Below are 15,509 nucleotides of genomic sequence, written 5' to 3'. Positions count from 1 at the left end.
TACACATGAATAAGATGGATCAGAGGAGGGTATAGTAGCAGTACAATTGGCAAACGTTTCAGCCTCCATACTATGATTTGTCAAGGATTCTCCTCCTATCAGCGCTGCTGTTTTGGTTTGCAAAAGCGGCTTGGCAGGACCACTACAGCACAGCACGTGAAATGTCCTGCACTCACCCGGCCCCTGTAGAGATCATCCAGGCTGCAGTCGATCCACTTCTCCACGTCCAGTCTCCTCTGGAGCTCCTTGCGGTTGTATTTGACGGTAACTCGGGCCTGGCGCCGCTGCAGGCTGTGACCGCCCGGTTCACGCACCCCTCCACCGCCGCTGCGGGCCCGGTTGGGTGACTGGGGGTTGCACACCTTGTTGACCCGCCGTCCCACCCGGTTCGCTGCCATCGGGGATGTGCAGTAACTCAGAGATTGACTTAAAGACTGGTTGTCCAAAAATATATATTAAACTGTCTAGTTACTGTTAATAATAAAAGAGCAATAGAACGTAAAGCAGTTGTTATAGCTGAGATGTTGGCAAAACTGATCATAAAAATTACATAACATTTAAGCGTATGAAATAATGATAAGCAATGATGAGCAGAAGAAGTGAGCACTGAAGAAGTGACACTGGAGGCAGTAGGGTGGGGAACCACGCGGTGCCTCGAGTTGCCTTCAAATGCTGCGGGAAAACAAATATTTCAGTTCTTAATTTTTCAGTGATCAGCGCAATATGATTTCTTATTCAATTTTGAATTAAATTGTACTAAATTACAGAAAAAAACATCTCAGTTATCCAATTTCTGGTCAAAGTGCTGCCAATAAACGGATTTAGATATATTTCGTTTTCTGACTAACGAGTAGACCCTAAATGCAACATCAAGCAAAATTTCCAGGTCCTAGTGCCAATTGTGTTAAATGGGGTTTCGTGTTTGGGGGGGGGGGGGGGGGGGGGGGGCAGCAACAGCGACATCTGCAGGCTCAATTTAACAAGAACAGGACATATGTTCATAATAAAAGTTAAGATGAGTGAAATTTAGTAGTCAACTAGAAACTAAAGTAAAACGATTTTGTGCTGTTTATGTGAAACCTGTCAATGTATCAATATACAAACAATTACATTACTTCAATGTATTATGCAATATATTTAGTCAATGATTATGATGATGTATTTGTGCAGTCTAACGTTTGATTGTATTTTCCTTCTACTGTCTGTATTCATTTACTGATATTGTTGACAAAGTCTACAATACTGTACTGTCAAAATATTGATGTGTCATCAAAAAGAAATTTGAAATAGTAAGATTGCAACATGTGCACAGCAAAAACAATTTGTTGGTCAAATGGATTATTTAATTTATGAGGTGAAAAAGATACAATAAAACTTTATTTTTGATATTCTGGCTTAACATAAATTGGAATCTGGAATTAACATAAATTTGATTTGTACTATGTATACATTTAGAATATTTATACATTATGTTTCATGACGCAATATTTTGTTTGACTAATTCCCTATTTCTTTTCAAAGCTACTCATATTAATTGTATAATTATCAAGGGTCTCATTTAATTAATATTTAAGTAATACCAAGCATAAAATGTAATCAATATTGATTGAAATCTTTTTGCCTCATTTAGAAAATGTGCTCTCTCTTTTTTTTTTTTTTTTTTTTTTTTTTGCTTTCAGTGTGCTTAAAGTATTGGCAAATCATGGGTCACCTGTTTTCTGGGTTTAGTCATATGACATTTCAAACCTGAGCTGTGATTGGTCCGTTACCAGAGATTTGGGCAAATGAGCTATTTTTCTGTCGGCAAGTGGAAACGTGATATTTTAAGGTTAGAATTGTACATAAAATAATTTAGTTATCAAAATTGTAACTTTTTTACTGTTGAAAGAAAGCTGTGCATACCTATAACTGTGTTTCCAAATCTCAAATAAAATGTCGAGTTGCAGTAGTAGCCTTTTCTACTCTTTAAGTGTTGTCCCTATTCTCGCGATAACGTATAAAATGAAATATATATAAATCAACGTGATTTTGTTTGAAACGATGACGCAGTTCTGTGGGCGTGGCTTGAGCCGCTTCACCTGAGTCAGGTTGAATCAGATGCGACATAAAGAAGCAGGAAGTGAATCCGCTAGATCACGAACTTTTTTCTCCTTTACGTTTTTGTTTACTTGTAAACTTCCATCTTTAAAATAGGATGAAAATGAAGCGGGAAGCTCTCCGCTTTGCTTTGTGGCTTCTGAGCGTCGGTGTGGTTATTTCCTGCGACTGGAGGCCATTACCAGAGAATAACCAGCAAGCTCCGTCCTTCGACGCCGGGGCCCAACACCTGGCCTGGAGGTTTGACATCTCCGACCCGGAGGCCTGCCGGGCGGCCTGCTGCGCGGACCTCAGTTGCCAGATGGCTCTGCTGGGCTTCCCGGCGGACGGCGTGGCGCAGTGCCGCTTGGTCCGGTGCGTAATTGGCGGCCGCAATGTGTGCCAGCTGGAGCCCAACGACCAGTTTCAGTTGGTCGGGTGGAAGGAGCCGCTGGTGGCCGTGCCGCTTGATGGAAACTTGAAATCTTCAATTAAAAAGAAGAAAGACGGGCCCCTGCGAGCCGTTCCACTTTCGGAGCTCTCGGAACCTTCGAAAAACGACAGCACAAGTAAGTGAAATCTTGTCATTAATTGCTTTTCTACTAAACAGCTGTGCTGGCAGGTAACGGCGTACAAATGCTTAACTGCTGTTATTAAGTAGGTTTGGGTTCTCCAAAAGTGTTTTCAAGTTTTATTATTCGAACCATGGGTCGCTGACAGGAAACGTTTGTTTTGTGCGTGAGTACGTTTCAAACTGGGTTTATTTACTTAACTAAATGAGCTGGTTCCATTTTTTTAAAACTTTCTTTACAATATCTGCTGGTATGTGATAGTGGTATCCAAGCTATGGCCCATGGGCTATTTATGGACAACCAGACATATTTTAGCGGCCATGACTACACGAAAATTACAATTTGACATGGCCACATTATTTAGATGAAAGTAATGAAAATGTTTAATGCTAAGACAGCATTCAATGTGTGTGTATGGGGGGATCCAAATTTGCATAATCACTTTTAAAAGAAAGCCCTAATGTGACAGGAAAGCCTTGTGACAGTTTAAAAAACACTGCATTACACAATGTGTTTTATTTTGTTTATTGTATTTTTTCTCTTTTTTTTTAACTCATTCGATGACAGGGAGATATTATGATGTTTTTTTAAGAGTCCAGACATTCAATCCCAGATACTTAAGAATTGATTTAATACTTAAATATCTGGAAATTAATGTTCTTTAGTATCATTTTAATATTTAAGTATCTGGAATTGAATATCGGGACTCATTTTCATGATTTATGTATATATTATTCATATTTATTAATTAAACATTTAATTTTAAAAATGCTCAATTGATTTTTTTATACAATTTTTTATTAGTCTGTAAAAATCAGACTTATGTCTTTCTATTTTTCTTTATGCGATCCGCCAAAGAAAAGTTTTCGACACCCTTGGCTTATAGCTTAATAATAGCTGTAAAAATATCTGAAATCTTTTAGTGTGAGTCATCTTTGTAAGTAACAAATATCCAGTAATGTTGATTCGGCCGTTTTGTTAATGTTTAAGGGACTCTAGACATTCATGACCGATCCCACTTAATTAATGGTGTGCTGAGTTAATGATTTATAGAGTTTAATTATGGAACATTTTCCGGTAGTCTTACTTAACAAGAATGCCACATAATTGACCTCTCTCAAAGCCCAATAATGCAAATTTGGACCACATTGCTTCTACTCGTATTGTATAAGACAGTATTGTCTGTACTTTTCTCACAGTAAAACGGTAGAAAATGTTAATTGTTCAACACATAATACTGTATTGTGGTCACAATGGGTGTGTATCTTCTTTGTATTGGATTGTGAGCCCTCTAACAAACAAACGAGATCAACAAAATCCCATCCTTTGGGAAGGTAGAAAAGAAGGTAGAAAAGATACACATTTACTGGCAGCTTGAGGAAGTCTATCAATTAATCAAGTGTCAACATTTTGTACTCTTTCCATAATGAAAAAATGTGAATGCCCCAACGACCGGGTTTTTCAGGTTAATCGTCACTTGGTCAACAAGTTTCAGATATGCCTCAATGCAGTGGTATATTGCTGATACACTTGCAGTGTTTATTGAGCAAGACAAAGACAAAATGGCAGCAGTCGCAAGGAGCATGGAGTAAATTTCATAACTTCATGAAGCCAATTCTTTTTTGCATTCCTTATTTTTAAATATGATGTTATAAAATTGTGGAATAATTTGTCAAAAATACTGTGTTAATTATCTTTGTTTTAAAACATTTTTTTGGGTGTGAACAGATAACTGGCATTGTAACTCAATGGAGAAAGCTGATTTAATACTCAAGTAAATGCATTGCAAAATGTTCCCAAACAAGTTGTCCTTGAGTAATGGCTTTTAATTTTCAAATGACAAGCAGGGCTTCAAAGGCAGGTTTGAGTTTTATTTGAATTAGGTTCACTTTTTCCAAATATGAAACACGAACTGTACATCTGACTCAACAGCAGTTTTAATGTTACAACATACTTCGATCATCACAAGCACGTCTGTCATGATACTGTGCTTACTTTGACATATTTATTTTTGTCTACACGGAATCATTCAAGAACGTATTTGTCATTCTCGACAATGGGCGTGCCATACCGGTCGGTCCGGTTTCTTCCAGGTCACCCAATAGCACGTAAACAGAAACAAAGCCGATTCAAGTGCATATGAAAGAATTGGGGTGAGATGTCACCTCCCTGGAATTTTTTTTTTCTTTCTTCTTTTGTCAGTGGGAACATCCGCACCAATGCCAATGCAAACTCGGGTTGAACCGATGAATCGGCTGATATATAAGCGCTTGTTTGTTTTCTACACCAGTGGTTCTCAAGTTTTTTTTAATGATGTACCTCTGTGATTTTTTTTTTTCCCAGCTAAGTACATTGTAACAACTGCAAAGGATTTTTGGCTGGGCAAAAAAGTCTTGTCTGCTGAAACATTTGGTCACTGATGACAGTGCGTTTATTTTAAACCTACAGTATGTTTTCTAAACGAGTCATGAAAACACAATTTCCAATAAGTTCCTTCATGTTTTAATTTGATTCTTATTGATTTGAAAATGTCCAATCAATATCCGTAGGTCCCTAATGTAAACAACCAATTAAATTCTGTTTCTTCCACTTGATGATAAAAAAGAAAGTTGTCGTTTTAATGTTCGTCCACTCATGGAATGAAGTGTCAACGATCGTATTGTGCATTTTTAATGTCTGGAGAGAAGCTGTCCTTTCAGTGATGTTCCACCTGATTTGGTATGTTGTTTATTTTTTTCAGATCCCTGCCTCCATCCCATGAAGGTGGGACCCTGTCGCGCCGCTTTCCCCAAATTCTACTACGATGTCGACAACCAGACTTGCCGTAGCTTTATTTACGGCGGCTGCGAAGGCAATGGAAACAACTTTGACAGCCTTCAGGACTGCGAGGCCAATTGCAGTGGAGTCACCGGTAAATTATGGGGTTTTTGACTCGCAGAAATAAGCTGCATACTGTACGGTATACACTCTAACTGATCGGAAAAAAAAGGACAGATCCAAAATCTGTGTCAATTTGACCAATAATTCTGCGTTGTTTTATATAAAACAATACAATTTTGGTGGTTGACTTGTATAGATGGACCCATATTTTGGGGTTGTTGTGTTCAAAATCAAAAACTTTGGGTCAATTTGACCCAAATATGGCGTTGATCCTTTTGTGACCCATAATTGAGTGGGTTTTTTTTGTTTGTTTTGTTTTGTTTAACCCAGATAGTATATAGATGAATTTGCTGTGTATAATATACAAAAGATATTAGAATATCCTATTTTAAATATCATCATCCTCAGAGTATGGTTGCCATGTCATATTTCAATGTTTATTTAAATGTAAAAATGCAATTTATTGAATGCACATTGGCATTAGATAATTAAAACTTCAATTTTTTCAATGAGGAAAGCACAAGTTTAATAAAAACACCAATGTATGTGGGTTTTTTTTTGTGAGTTTGTTGTTTTCCAAAAACATTGAAAAAATCTTAGGCAATTATGCAATGCATTATATTTTTGAATAACTGCAAAATGGTTGTAAAATCATCCATTTAAAATGTAGTTAACATTAAATATGCTAAATTTTACAATGTAACATTTTCACATCCATTGTTTAACTAACTGGTGACTTATTTATGATGGAACATTGGTCATTATAAATAAATGAATAGAAGAGGAACATGAAAAATTGAAAATAGACTCTGGTGGGATTCGAACTCACAACCTTTGAATGCCCGCTTCAGTGTCGCTTGAAGTCCAACGAGTTAGCCTTTCCGCAAATGAGCCTCAGGTTACATGAGGCACGAAGGAGGAGTCATCAGAAAAGAAACTAGCTGTACAAACCCTGAGGGAATGAAGCTTTTGCAAGGCTATTTTGAGTATTTATTTCATATACTTGATATCCTTTTTTAAGCGCACAATTGCGCAGCTCAAACGACTTAATAATTCCGCCATGAAAGTTATCTTTAGCAACTCCAATGCACGTGAGTACACGACTTTGTCCTAAAAAGTTAAGCCAGTTGTCTTTGGTTTTGTCCTCAGGTTCTGTTGTGTCCGAAGAACCAGCGACAGTGCCACGTGAACCTTTAGCTAAAGCAGCTCGAATGGTGCAGGACTTCACTGATCAAAGTAAGCATTTACAACTTTACAAATTACTACAAGGTATCACGGCGGCAGCCTTGCTAATAATGGGTTAGCATTTTGTTTGGACTTGATTAAAACACATCTGCAGTCACTCTTACAGTGCTAGCATTGGGCTAACAAAGTAGCAGCAGATTAAATTCCAATACACTGCAACATTATCGGTGCTAGTCTAGCAATTAAGCAGAGTCAGTAGTGGCGTTTACTGCAACTATCCTAGTTTTACAAATAACACTGTTGTTATTGTGTTCAGAACAAGGATCAGTATAAGGATTCCAACTATTGATCCTCACACCAATAGACCTACCAGCATTAGTATTGTATTTTGTACAGTAGATCCCGGTTTACGACGTCCCTGCCTTACGTTTTTTTTCACTTTACTACTTCTCAAACATGGCGGTCAGTGTGCGTGCGTGACTGAGACGCATGCCAGGCACATGTCACTACAAACGTCACTGCCTGCGTCACTAGAATGCTGGTCTGCTATTGGTCGGCGTCACGACGCCCTAAGATACTGGTCTGCTATTGATCGGCGTCACGGGTCGCTAAAGTGGCTAGCTAAAGACCTGAGTGAGTGAGTGCTTACAATATCGTATTTATTTTGCATTTTAGTGCTTAATTCAAACTTTAATTGGTTAGCCATGGGTCCCAAGATTGCTAGTGATGTTAAATAGAGAAGTAAGAAGATGAGTAGTATGGAAACAAAGCTGGAGAAAATCAAGAAATACGAAGAAGGCTAGGCCACGCTCGTAACGTCACTCAATGGTAAATAAATCCTTTCCATAGTTTTTTTTTATCATGTTATTTAATTGTATACATGTATATAAGTAGCACTTGCCATACTATTTTGTTACCAATTTTTAATATATACTGTATATACAATTTTGATGTGTTTACCTGGGGTTTTACACGCATTAGCTAATTAACATAGGTTTGGATTGCCCACCATAGGGCGAAGTTGCGTTACGATCCCAACGAACAGATTCATCTCGTAAACTTTACCATCATCTATTCAAGGACTTCAATTATAATAACATTTTCTTGCAACTATTGATACCCATACCTAGATTGGTACTGTATTATGTACCAGGCTTTGTACTAAGATAAGCACCAGGATCAGTACAAGATTTGACTTAAACTGTCAGTACTTGAACAAGTACCAGGATTTGTATTGTAGCATTGGTACTAGTATCAGTAGCAAGGTTGATACTTAAATCAGTACCAGCATTCATAACTTAATACTTCCTCAGATTTGTACGACAATTATTTAGTTTGTGTCTGTATTTAGTCGGAGGACAGGAACTATCCAATGTGTCTATACACAGTGAAGGGTAGGTAGTGGAATCCGTAATTGTTTTGATACAATTTTATTACCAAGGCTGATATCAGGATCAATGCAAGATTTCATGCATCTTATAGCACTCAGGCCATTATCAGAATTGATACTCGAAGCATTCCTTGGTTTAGGACTACATACCAAGGTCAATACAAAACGCAATACTGTATTTAGTATCAGTTTGTGAAAGGATCTGTGCCGGGATTGGTACTTGGATTACTACTGGGTTTTCTACAAGATTTGGTACCACTATTAGTATTCAGATCAGCACCAGGATTGGTGCTAGAATAAGTATTTGGCTTTACTATATTTGGCACAACTATCAGTACTTGGTGCAGTACCAGGATCAGTACTCAATTTGTTTTTGCAGGTTCTCTGATTGCCGATGACTACGAGTATACTGAGGGTAAAGGTAAAGTTTTGTTTTGTTTTTTTCCCAACAATTGATAAATGCATGAAGCAGTAATATAACGTGCAACATAGTTGTCCTTTACTCTTTCTCTGTAGAGATCTCTGCTGAGGAGTATTCTGGTATGTTACATCTTTTTTTTGTGCTCAGACAAAGACAGTTAAAACATTTCCCATGTGGCCATCGTTGATGTAACGGTTCGCGTGGTTGAGTTTTCACTTGCCGTTAACCAATCAGAGCAATGTGAGGCGGAGCCATTGGTGGGTCCGTGCAGGGCGGCGTTCCGCCACTGGTACTACGACAGCCAGCTGCGCGAATGCAAGACCTTCATCTACGGAGGTTGCCAAGGCAACAAGAACAACTACGAAAGCCAACAGAGCTGCTTGGACGCCTGCCACGGTGACAACAATACCACTTACAAAAACTGATTCAGTGCTACAGTTAGATTTTGGCCAAGGGTCGCTGCGAGACGTAGTATTTATGGTCTAGCGTTTGGATGAAGTTTTCTAAATTTACTAGTTAGGGCCGAACCGCTGTGAAAAGTAATCTATTTGTGATATTTTTTATGTGTGTGAATATGACGCACATGTGTGCGTGTGTGCCTGTCTGTCTTGTAGTGAACGTTGTTCCTGCCCCCAAGAAGCAATTCCAAGATGATTCTTCTTCAGGTACCCTTTGACTTCTTTCAACTTTGGCCTCAACAAGATTTGGGAGTCTATATTATTCATTTATTTACTTTATATGCATTATAATTGCAGAAGAAGACTGTTTATTGGCTCCTGACGTGGGTCCTTGCCGCGCTGCCTTTCCCCTGTTCTACTACGACCCGGCCACGGAAAGCTGTCTGTCATTCATCTACGGGGGTTGCGGCGGCAATAAAAACCGATACAACAGCGTTGAAGAGTGTCTGACCCGATGCGGTGGCATCACAGACGGTAACCACCTGCTGATCAGTAATAATATTAAGATAGTCTAAGTGTTGGTGTCAGAATTGGTGCCATGGTTGGGACCAGGATCAGCGATGGCATTAGTGCTCCTATTGGTACTAGGATTCGTACTATGTATATTCTGTATTATATTTAGCACCTGAATCAGTAATAGGATTGGAAATAAGAAAATAAAGGGATTGCTACTGGATTTATGCTGATCCATAACAGTATCAGAACTATGATAATGACATATTTATGTATGTATTAGTATCCTAACTATACTTAATCCTAAATTTGGAACTTCAATTAGTATGAAATTCATTAGTATATCCTGTAGTATATTTGTTACCTGTGTTGGTTGTGAGATCAGCACAATTATCACTACCAGAAAACGTACGTGCATAAAGTTTCATCGCTTGGTCGGTACTTGTGTCAGTACTAGGATCTGTGCTCCTTTCGGTACAATTTATGAAGTGTGTTTAAGTTGGGATCAGCAGCAGGATCATTACTATCACTAGAATTAGTACTGCTGTTGATCTCAGGGTTGATATCATTATTCTCTAGGTTGAGACTAGAATTTAGACTACGTTCAGTACTCTATTTAGTACACGGGTAGGTAGTGCATTTAGCACAATTATCAGTACGGTACAAGGCTCGGTAGCATATTTGTATCTGGATCAGTATCCTGGTCCACACTATACTTTGTAATCAGCCCTTTCCTCTCTTATAGTGTCTGATGTCCTCCCATTGTTGTTCTTTTAAGGTTCCTTTGAGGGTCGGGACCAAACGCGTACTCGTTGGACCGCAGGTAGGCGCTCGCGAACCACACAAAATACTGTAACTTCATCTTGTCTTTGCACACTGTGCAAATGCAACTGCTTTATGCCGGAGGTGGCAAGCTTACTTTCTCTCAGCCTGCTGCCAAAAAATAAAAATCTAATTCTGAAAAATGGCTTCCCATTCGTTTTCATTGTTTTGTTTCCAAGCAAGTGACCACGTAAGTAAGGCGGTTCAAAACAAAACAAACTATAGTAAGGCAGTTTTTGTCTTAAAAAGAAAAACAAAACGACAAAAATAAACAACCATAAAACCAGAGTGGAAGTGGCACTGAAACAAAAGGACTAGGAACTCTTCAATGATGAGTTCATTTTGTTATGTTATGTTTGTTTGTTCTTGACCATCTGGCTTCAAAGCTCAAGTCCTTAACAGTACTTAGTCCTGCATTGCATTAACTATTTTAACACTATGTTTGTTTGTCCTCTTGACGTTGTTCAGCCTTCTTTGTTCTTCTGACCCTGGCGGCCATTTGCACTGTGTTGGTGTCCACCCTGGTGGTGACCATGCTGAGACGCCTGACCGTGACTCGCAGGGCCTCCATCGTCAGGTAGGTGGCGCCGTTGCTCAAGACTCTACTCTTAGCCTTACAGCAACAATCCCTTAAGTCTCCATCTGGGGCCGTACCACAATCAGTACCAAGATCTGTACAAGGAGAAGTACTGGAGTCCGTACACAAACTATTACCAATGTCGGCGCTGGGATCAGTACTAAGATGTGTACAAGGACAAGTATCTGGCTTGCTATTACAATTAGTGCAACTGTCACTTCTTTGATGAGTATAAAAATCTGTATTGAATTTTGTGCCGGAATTGGTACCAAGGACAATACTAAGGTCTGTACTATGATAAGGAAGTCTGTTGCCACTAAAATGAATACCACGTTCAGTACTTGCGTAAGTACAATACTTGGGACTTCACTTAGTGTCCGGTTTGGTAATAGCGGTACCTCTTTCAGTACTAGGATCGGTACTGTATTTTGTGCTTGGGCTGCTCTTAGCGTAATACTGCACTCTGTACTGGAATCAGTACGTTAGTCAGTACTACAATCAGTGCTGGGGTTTTTGTGTCTTCAGCGACAAGGAGGAGCTTCTTCCAGAGGTGCGCTCGTCCTGGGAGTCTCTGAACGTCCCAGCCCTGCCCACCACTGGCAAAGCCTGATAAGTTGGTCACTATATTGGGGACACCCTCTCATCCCAACCAATGCATAGCTTTAAAATAAAAACATGACTAATAAACATCTGTGTTGCACAAGAAGGATCATAAACAATATTGTTACATTTAACATTATTGAATTTTTTTCATATTGGAATGTATTAGGTGGTGTTCCTAATAAAGTTCGTCTTGATTGTCTACTTCCTCTTTTGATGCTCAGCTAAACAAATGACCCTAGGCTTTAATGGTAGGATGTGTCTTTGTCACTAATGTAATGTAGTACTGTACTTAACTAATTGTGTGTTTGTAATGATTTTATTTTAGTTCTGATAACCTCGAAGCAGCCCATATCATGTTACCATGATTCACTTTTTTTTAATCAACATTCAATTGAGCAATATTTTGGGACTGTTTTTCTTGTAATGACACCACATTGTGATACACCATCTGTTATTTGTATATTACAGATTGACAAAGTTTTAGGCAGTGGCTGTTAATCACCTTTTTTATGATCAAATTTGAAATTTCACTCAGATTTTCAGGTGGATTGTTGGTTTGCTGTTAATGAAATCATCAATAAACTGATTTAAACCAGTGGCTTGCCATCTGTTGTGTACATCAAACTTTGTTTTTTTTTTTTTAAAGGAAATTGCATTACTGCACATGGGAAAACCCAAACTAAGGATTTAAATGAGTACTTTCAATCAAAGTTAGATTTTCAAACTCTTAGAATTTTAGCTAAAGGTTTCAAATTAAGGTCGCAAATCAGCGTTTTAAGCAAAAATGAGGGTTTCCACCACAGGTAGGGTTTCAAGTTCTGCTGCTGTCGCCGCGAGTACATTTAAATGAGTACTGTCCAGTATTTGAGTCTTTCACAAAGGAGTGCAGTCAACAACGTGAGGGCTCCTGCGCTGCTCATCTTCCGTCAACATCACTTCGTGTTTGGGTGACGGTGCGGCGTTGTCATGGCAACCGCCGTTGTCGCAACTGAAGGACGAAGAGGTGACGACGGGTACGGCGTTGAAGATGATGAAGCCAAAGAAGATGACCACTAGAGACACCACGTACAAACCTGAGAACTGGCGTCAAATAGATCGGCTTTTAGAATATGGTAAAAACACTGAAAAATAAAAAACATTACATCAACTTCAAAATCTTGGCGCGATCCATCACAATATTTGGGCTTCGATCAATTTATGAAAAAAATATCTCAATATGGGTGCAACCTGAATAATGGCGTTAATCAAGCCGCGGCCATTTTGCGTTGCCAAAGCGGAAGTCAAAAACATTCGTTTCTCCGTGCCAATTTATCGTCTTTATGGTGAAAATGAGCCAATTTGCGACTGAACTCATAAGAGTGAAATGTCGTTATGTCTTTTCTCAGTCCTCACATTGTATTGAAAGATAAAAACTCCGCAGAAGATGCTGAATATGTCGGCGGTGAGCATGGACAAGTTGACGGCGGCGGCACTGCTTTGCTTCATGACGACGGGCATCAAACTGTACAAGCTGAACATGCAACATGCGAAGGCCGCAAACAGCACAGCTGCGCACAATGAGAATGGTTTAAAAAAATGATATAAAAAATAAACAAAATAAAGGGTCACGTGACACTCACCCACTTCCCAATTCCACTGGATGGCTGACACTTGATGGAGCTCCACAGCCACCCTAAAACAGTGCAGGCCAGGGACTTTTTTTTCATTTAAATACTTTAATGCTAAACGTAAAATACTTATGAACAGTATAAAAATTACAATACCTTGTGAAAACTTGAAATTACCGCACATGAACACATACACATACACTTGTAATCTTACATTTGTACGTTGCTTATAATGGAACCAAAAAGTCCCAGCATGCCCAGGAATTCCAAGCGGCTTCGATTCTTGACGGCATACTCTTGCCATACGTTGGACAGACCGTAGAGGGCAGCACTGAGCAGCACCAGGCCGTCACCCAGCAGAATGTTGGAGGCTGCGAGCAGCCAGAAAACATGTAGCAGGTGAGGAAAAGCAGACGGCTACGACCCCCCCCCCCCTCCTCCACCCCCCCCCCCCCTCGAAAAAAAAACTCGCTCAGATTGAAAAAAAATAAGTCTGACGCATCTAAATCCAACTTGGTGCTTAAAAGTGACACTGTAAGATTTAGAACGTTTTTTTTTAATTAAAAATGAATACATTAAATGATTATAAATTTGAAAAACTTGCAAATAAATGTGTTCTTAGTGACCAACAGTATGTTTTAAAAATAAATCATACTACATGGGGGGTGGCATTAAGCCATCCTGCCATCCTTTCTAAATGCTTGCAAACTGGAGGTCAAGAGGTACACCCTATAGGTGTCAAATTTAGCCCATGTCGGGCTCATTTACTGTAATTTCACAATTGGAAACATTTTTCAATTTTGGACATTTTAAATCCAAAATCTTGATTTCAACTTCATAAACATACAAATATACAGTTACTTTTGCTATTATCACATTTTTATGTGCATAAAGAAGTGGACTTCAATGAATCAAAAACACTCTTATCAAAACACAAAACTGTCACAGGGTAGAGAACGAAAAAAAAGGGAGATCTTTTTTGAAAGTTAAAAAAAAATCAAGTTTTCGTGTTTTTGAGTTTTCACTGATTGAGAACATTATGGCTCAATGATATCTGATTTTGGGGTGGGGGGGTTGCGTTGGTCATTGGTCAGCGTATTGGTTATTTTTTGGCCTATAAAGCACCGGATATCAAGTCAACACATCACATTTTTCCCAAGTTGTTTGCAGTGATGCGGACACAGTTGAGGAAAGGAGTCATCTTACTGGAGCCCTGGTCTCGTCCAGCAAGCAGGTCGGCCCCCACCATGGCGCCCACGCCCAGCAAACAGATGCAGACAGATACAAGGTGGACTGGACGATATCGTGTTTTCAGGAGCCACCAGGACAAAAACATCACCGCTGGGATCACAAAGCAGTCCAAAAGCTAAAAAAAATATGATAACCGATTGATCCAGAAAATATATGGTTCTAATAAACAAAATGGCTTGATTTTTGATCAATTATTGCTCTTGGTCTTTCTCAAACGTTACAACAATGGATAATTGCAAATATGAGCCAATTTTCGCAGATGAATCAATCAGGCCCTAGTAGATGAAATCCCACCTGTATGCTAGTGAGCGTGGTGTACTGGTAGGCTTTGACCACGGAGTAGTTTGCCTCCACATCCACCACGCCCAGCAGGAAGTACTGGAACCAGCGCTTGCGACCCATCTGGAATACACTCCCGGGACCTCTCGATTCAAAAACGGGGGACACACCTGAGTCTCAGTGACCGCCTCTTCCCCTTGCGCTTGATAGCATCATTTGCAATGTGAATTCTAGACCAATAACTGGGTGGCATTATTTTATAGAACACATGGAAAATAATTCAGTACCATACATTAGGTAAATGTCAGTTATATTTAACTTTGAAGTATGTTACATGTATTTATGGTATGTCACCTGTCCTGCAGAGCAGCACCGGCGTGTAGGTGGCACCGAGGAGCCCGTAATGAAGGACGCTCTGCAGCATGGGCGTATCCACCTTGAAGGCGGAGCTTAAATACTGAGACGACACAGCTGTGCCACACACTAGCGCCGCCAGCGCCTGACCCAGCGCCAGGTTCCGAACCAGACGCCTGTCTCCGGAATCCGCTCACAGGTCAAAGGTCACGTGCGCTTGCGCATCTCGGCGGACTCACCAAGTAAACGCCTCCCTGATCCTGGCTGGGGCGCATGCGCCCAAGATTCCCGGTCCGGAATGGACGGCCGGATCCGCGTCCGGAGACATCTGCCGAGTGTCTGTGTGCTGGCCGTCTTCAATGACTTTGTGTCTTCCTTCACCCGCTCAATGATTAACCAAGAGGGCAATAGTCACATGTTTACTCATCTACAGGTGTGTGTGAGTGCACATGACATGACATAGCTACTGTTTACAGAAATGCGACACTGACAGCTAGCCACGTCATATATAAATGGATGGATATATATATATATATATATGTACAGTATATAGCCAAGCATATACATGCAAATATGTTTGA

General features: G+C 39.7%; 3 protein-coding genes across 3 annotated transcripts in view; 1 reads left to right on the top strand and 2 right to left on the bottom strand.

Annotated features, from left to right (window-relative positions):
* ppp1r14ab (protein phosphatase 1, regulatory (inhibitor) subunit 14Ab) overlaps positions 1–651 on the bottom strand; it is a 5,799-nt gene extending 5,148 nt beyond the window's left edge. Inside the window, exon 1 of the mRNA XM_088427675.1 lies at positions 177–651. Coding sequence (XP_088283801.1) covers positions 177–398 — 222 coding nt within the window. The 5' untranslated portion in view covers positions 399–651. The remainder of the gene's footprint in view (positions 1–176) is intronic.
* Positions 652–2,086: 1,435 nt separating this feature from the next.
* Positions 2,087–12,032, top strand: spint2 (serine peptidase inhibitor, Kunitz type, 2). Its single transcript, XM_088427771.1, has 11 exons — positions 2,087–2,645; positions 5,389–5,559; positions 6,678–6,764; positions 8,483–8,524; positions 8,620–8,643; positions 8,759–8,920; positions 9,139–9,189; positions 9,280–9,456; positions 10,214–10,258; positions 10,726–10,834; positions 11,360–12,032. Exons 1-11 carry the CDS (start codon positions 2,195–2,197, stop codon positions 11,442–11,444), a joined length of 1,404 nt encoding a protein of 467 aa, XP_088283897.1. The 5' UTR covers positions 2,087–2,194; the 3' UTR covers positions 11,445–12,032.
* On the bottom strand, positions 11,436–15,256 carry LOC148416003 (queuine/queuosine transporter SLC35F2-like). Its single transcript, XM_088427822.1, has 8 exons — positions 15,168–15,256; positions 14,929–15,104; positions 14,590–14,717; positions 14,251–14,410; positions 13,259–13,415; positions 13,057–13,109; positions 12,830–12,984; positions 11,436–12,517 (listed from the first exon to the last, which is right to left on the bottom strand). Exons 1-8 carry the CDS (start codon positions 15,254–15,256, stop codon positions 12,311–12,313), a joined length of 1,125 nt encoding a protein of 374 aa, XP_088283948.1. The 3' UTR covers positions 11,436–12,310.
* Between the last annotated feature and the right edge of the window lie 253 nt (positions 15,257–15,509).

Source organism: Hippichthys cyanospilos, chromosome 11 (genome assembly GCF_059441005.1).
Source record: "Hippichthys cyanospilos isolate Australia breed blue-spotted pipefish chromosome 11, RoL_Hcya_1.0, whole genome shotgun sequence".
In the NCBI taxonomy this organism is placed as follows: Eukaryota; Metazoa; Chordata; class Actinopteri; order Syngnathiformes; family Syngnathidae; genus Hippichthys; species Hippichthys cyanospilos.
The sequence above is the reverse complement of the archived record's forward strand: the minus strand, read 5'-3'. Positions and strand labels throughout refer to the sequence as shown.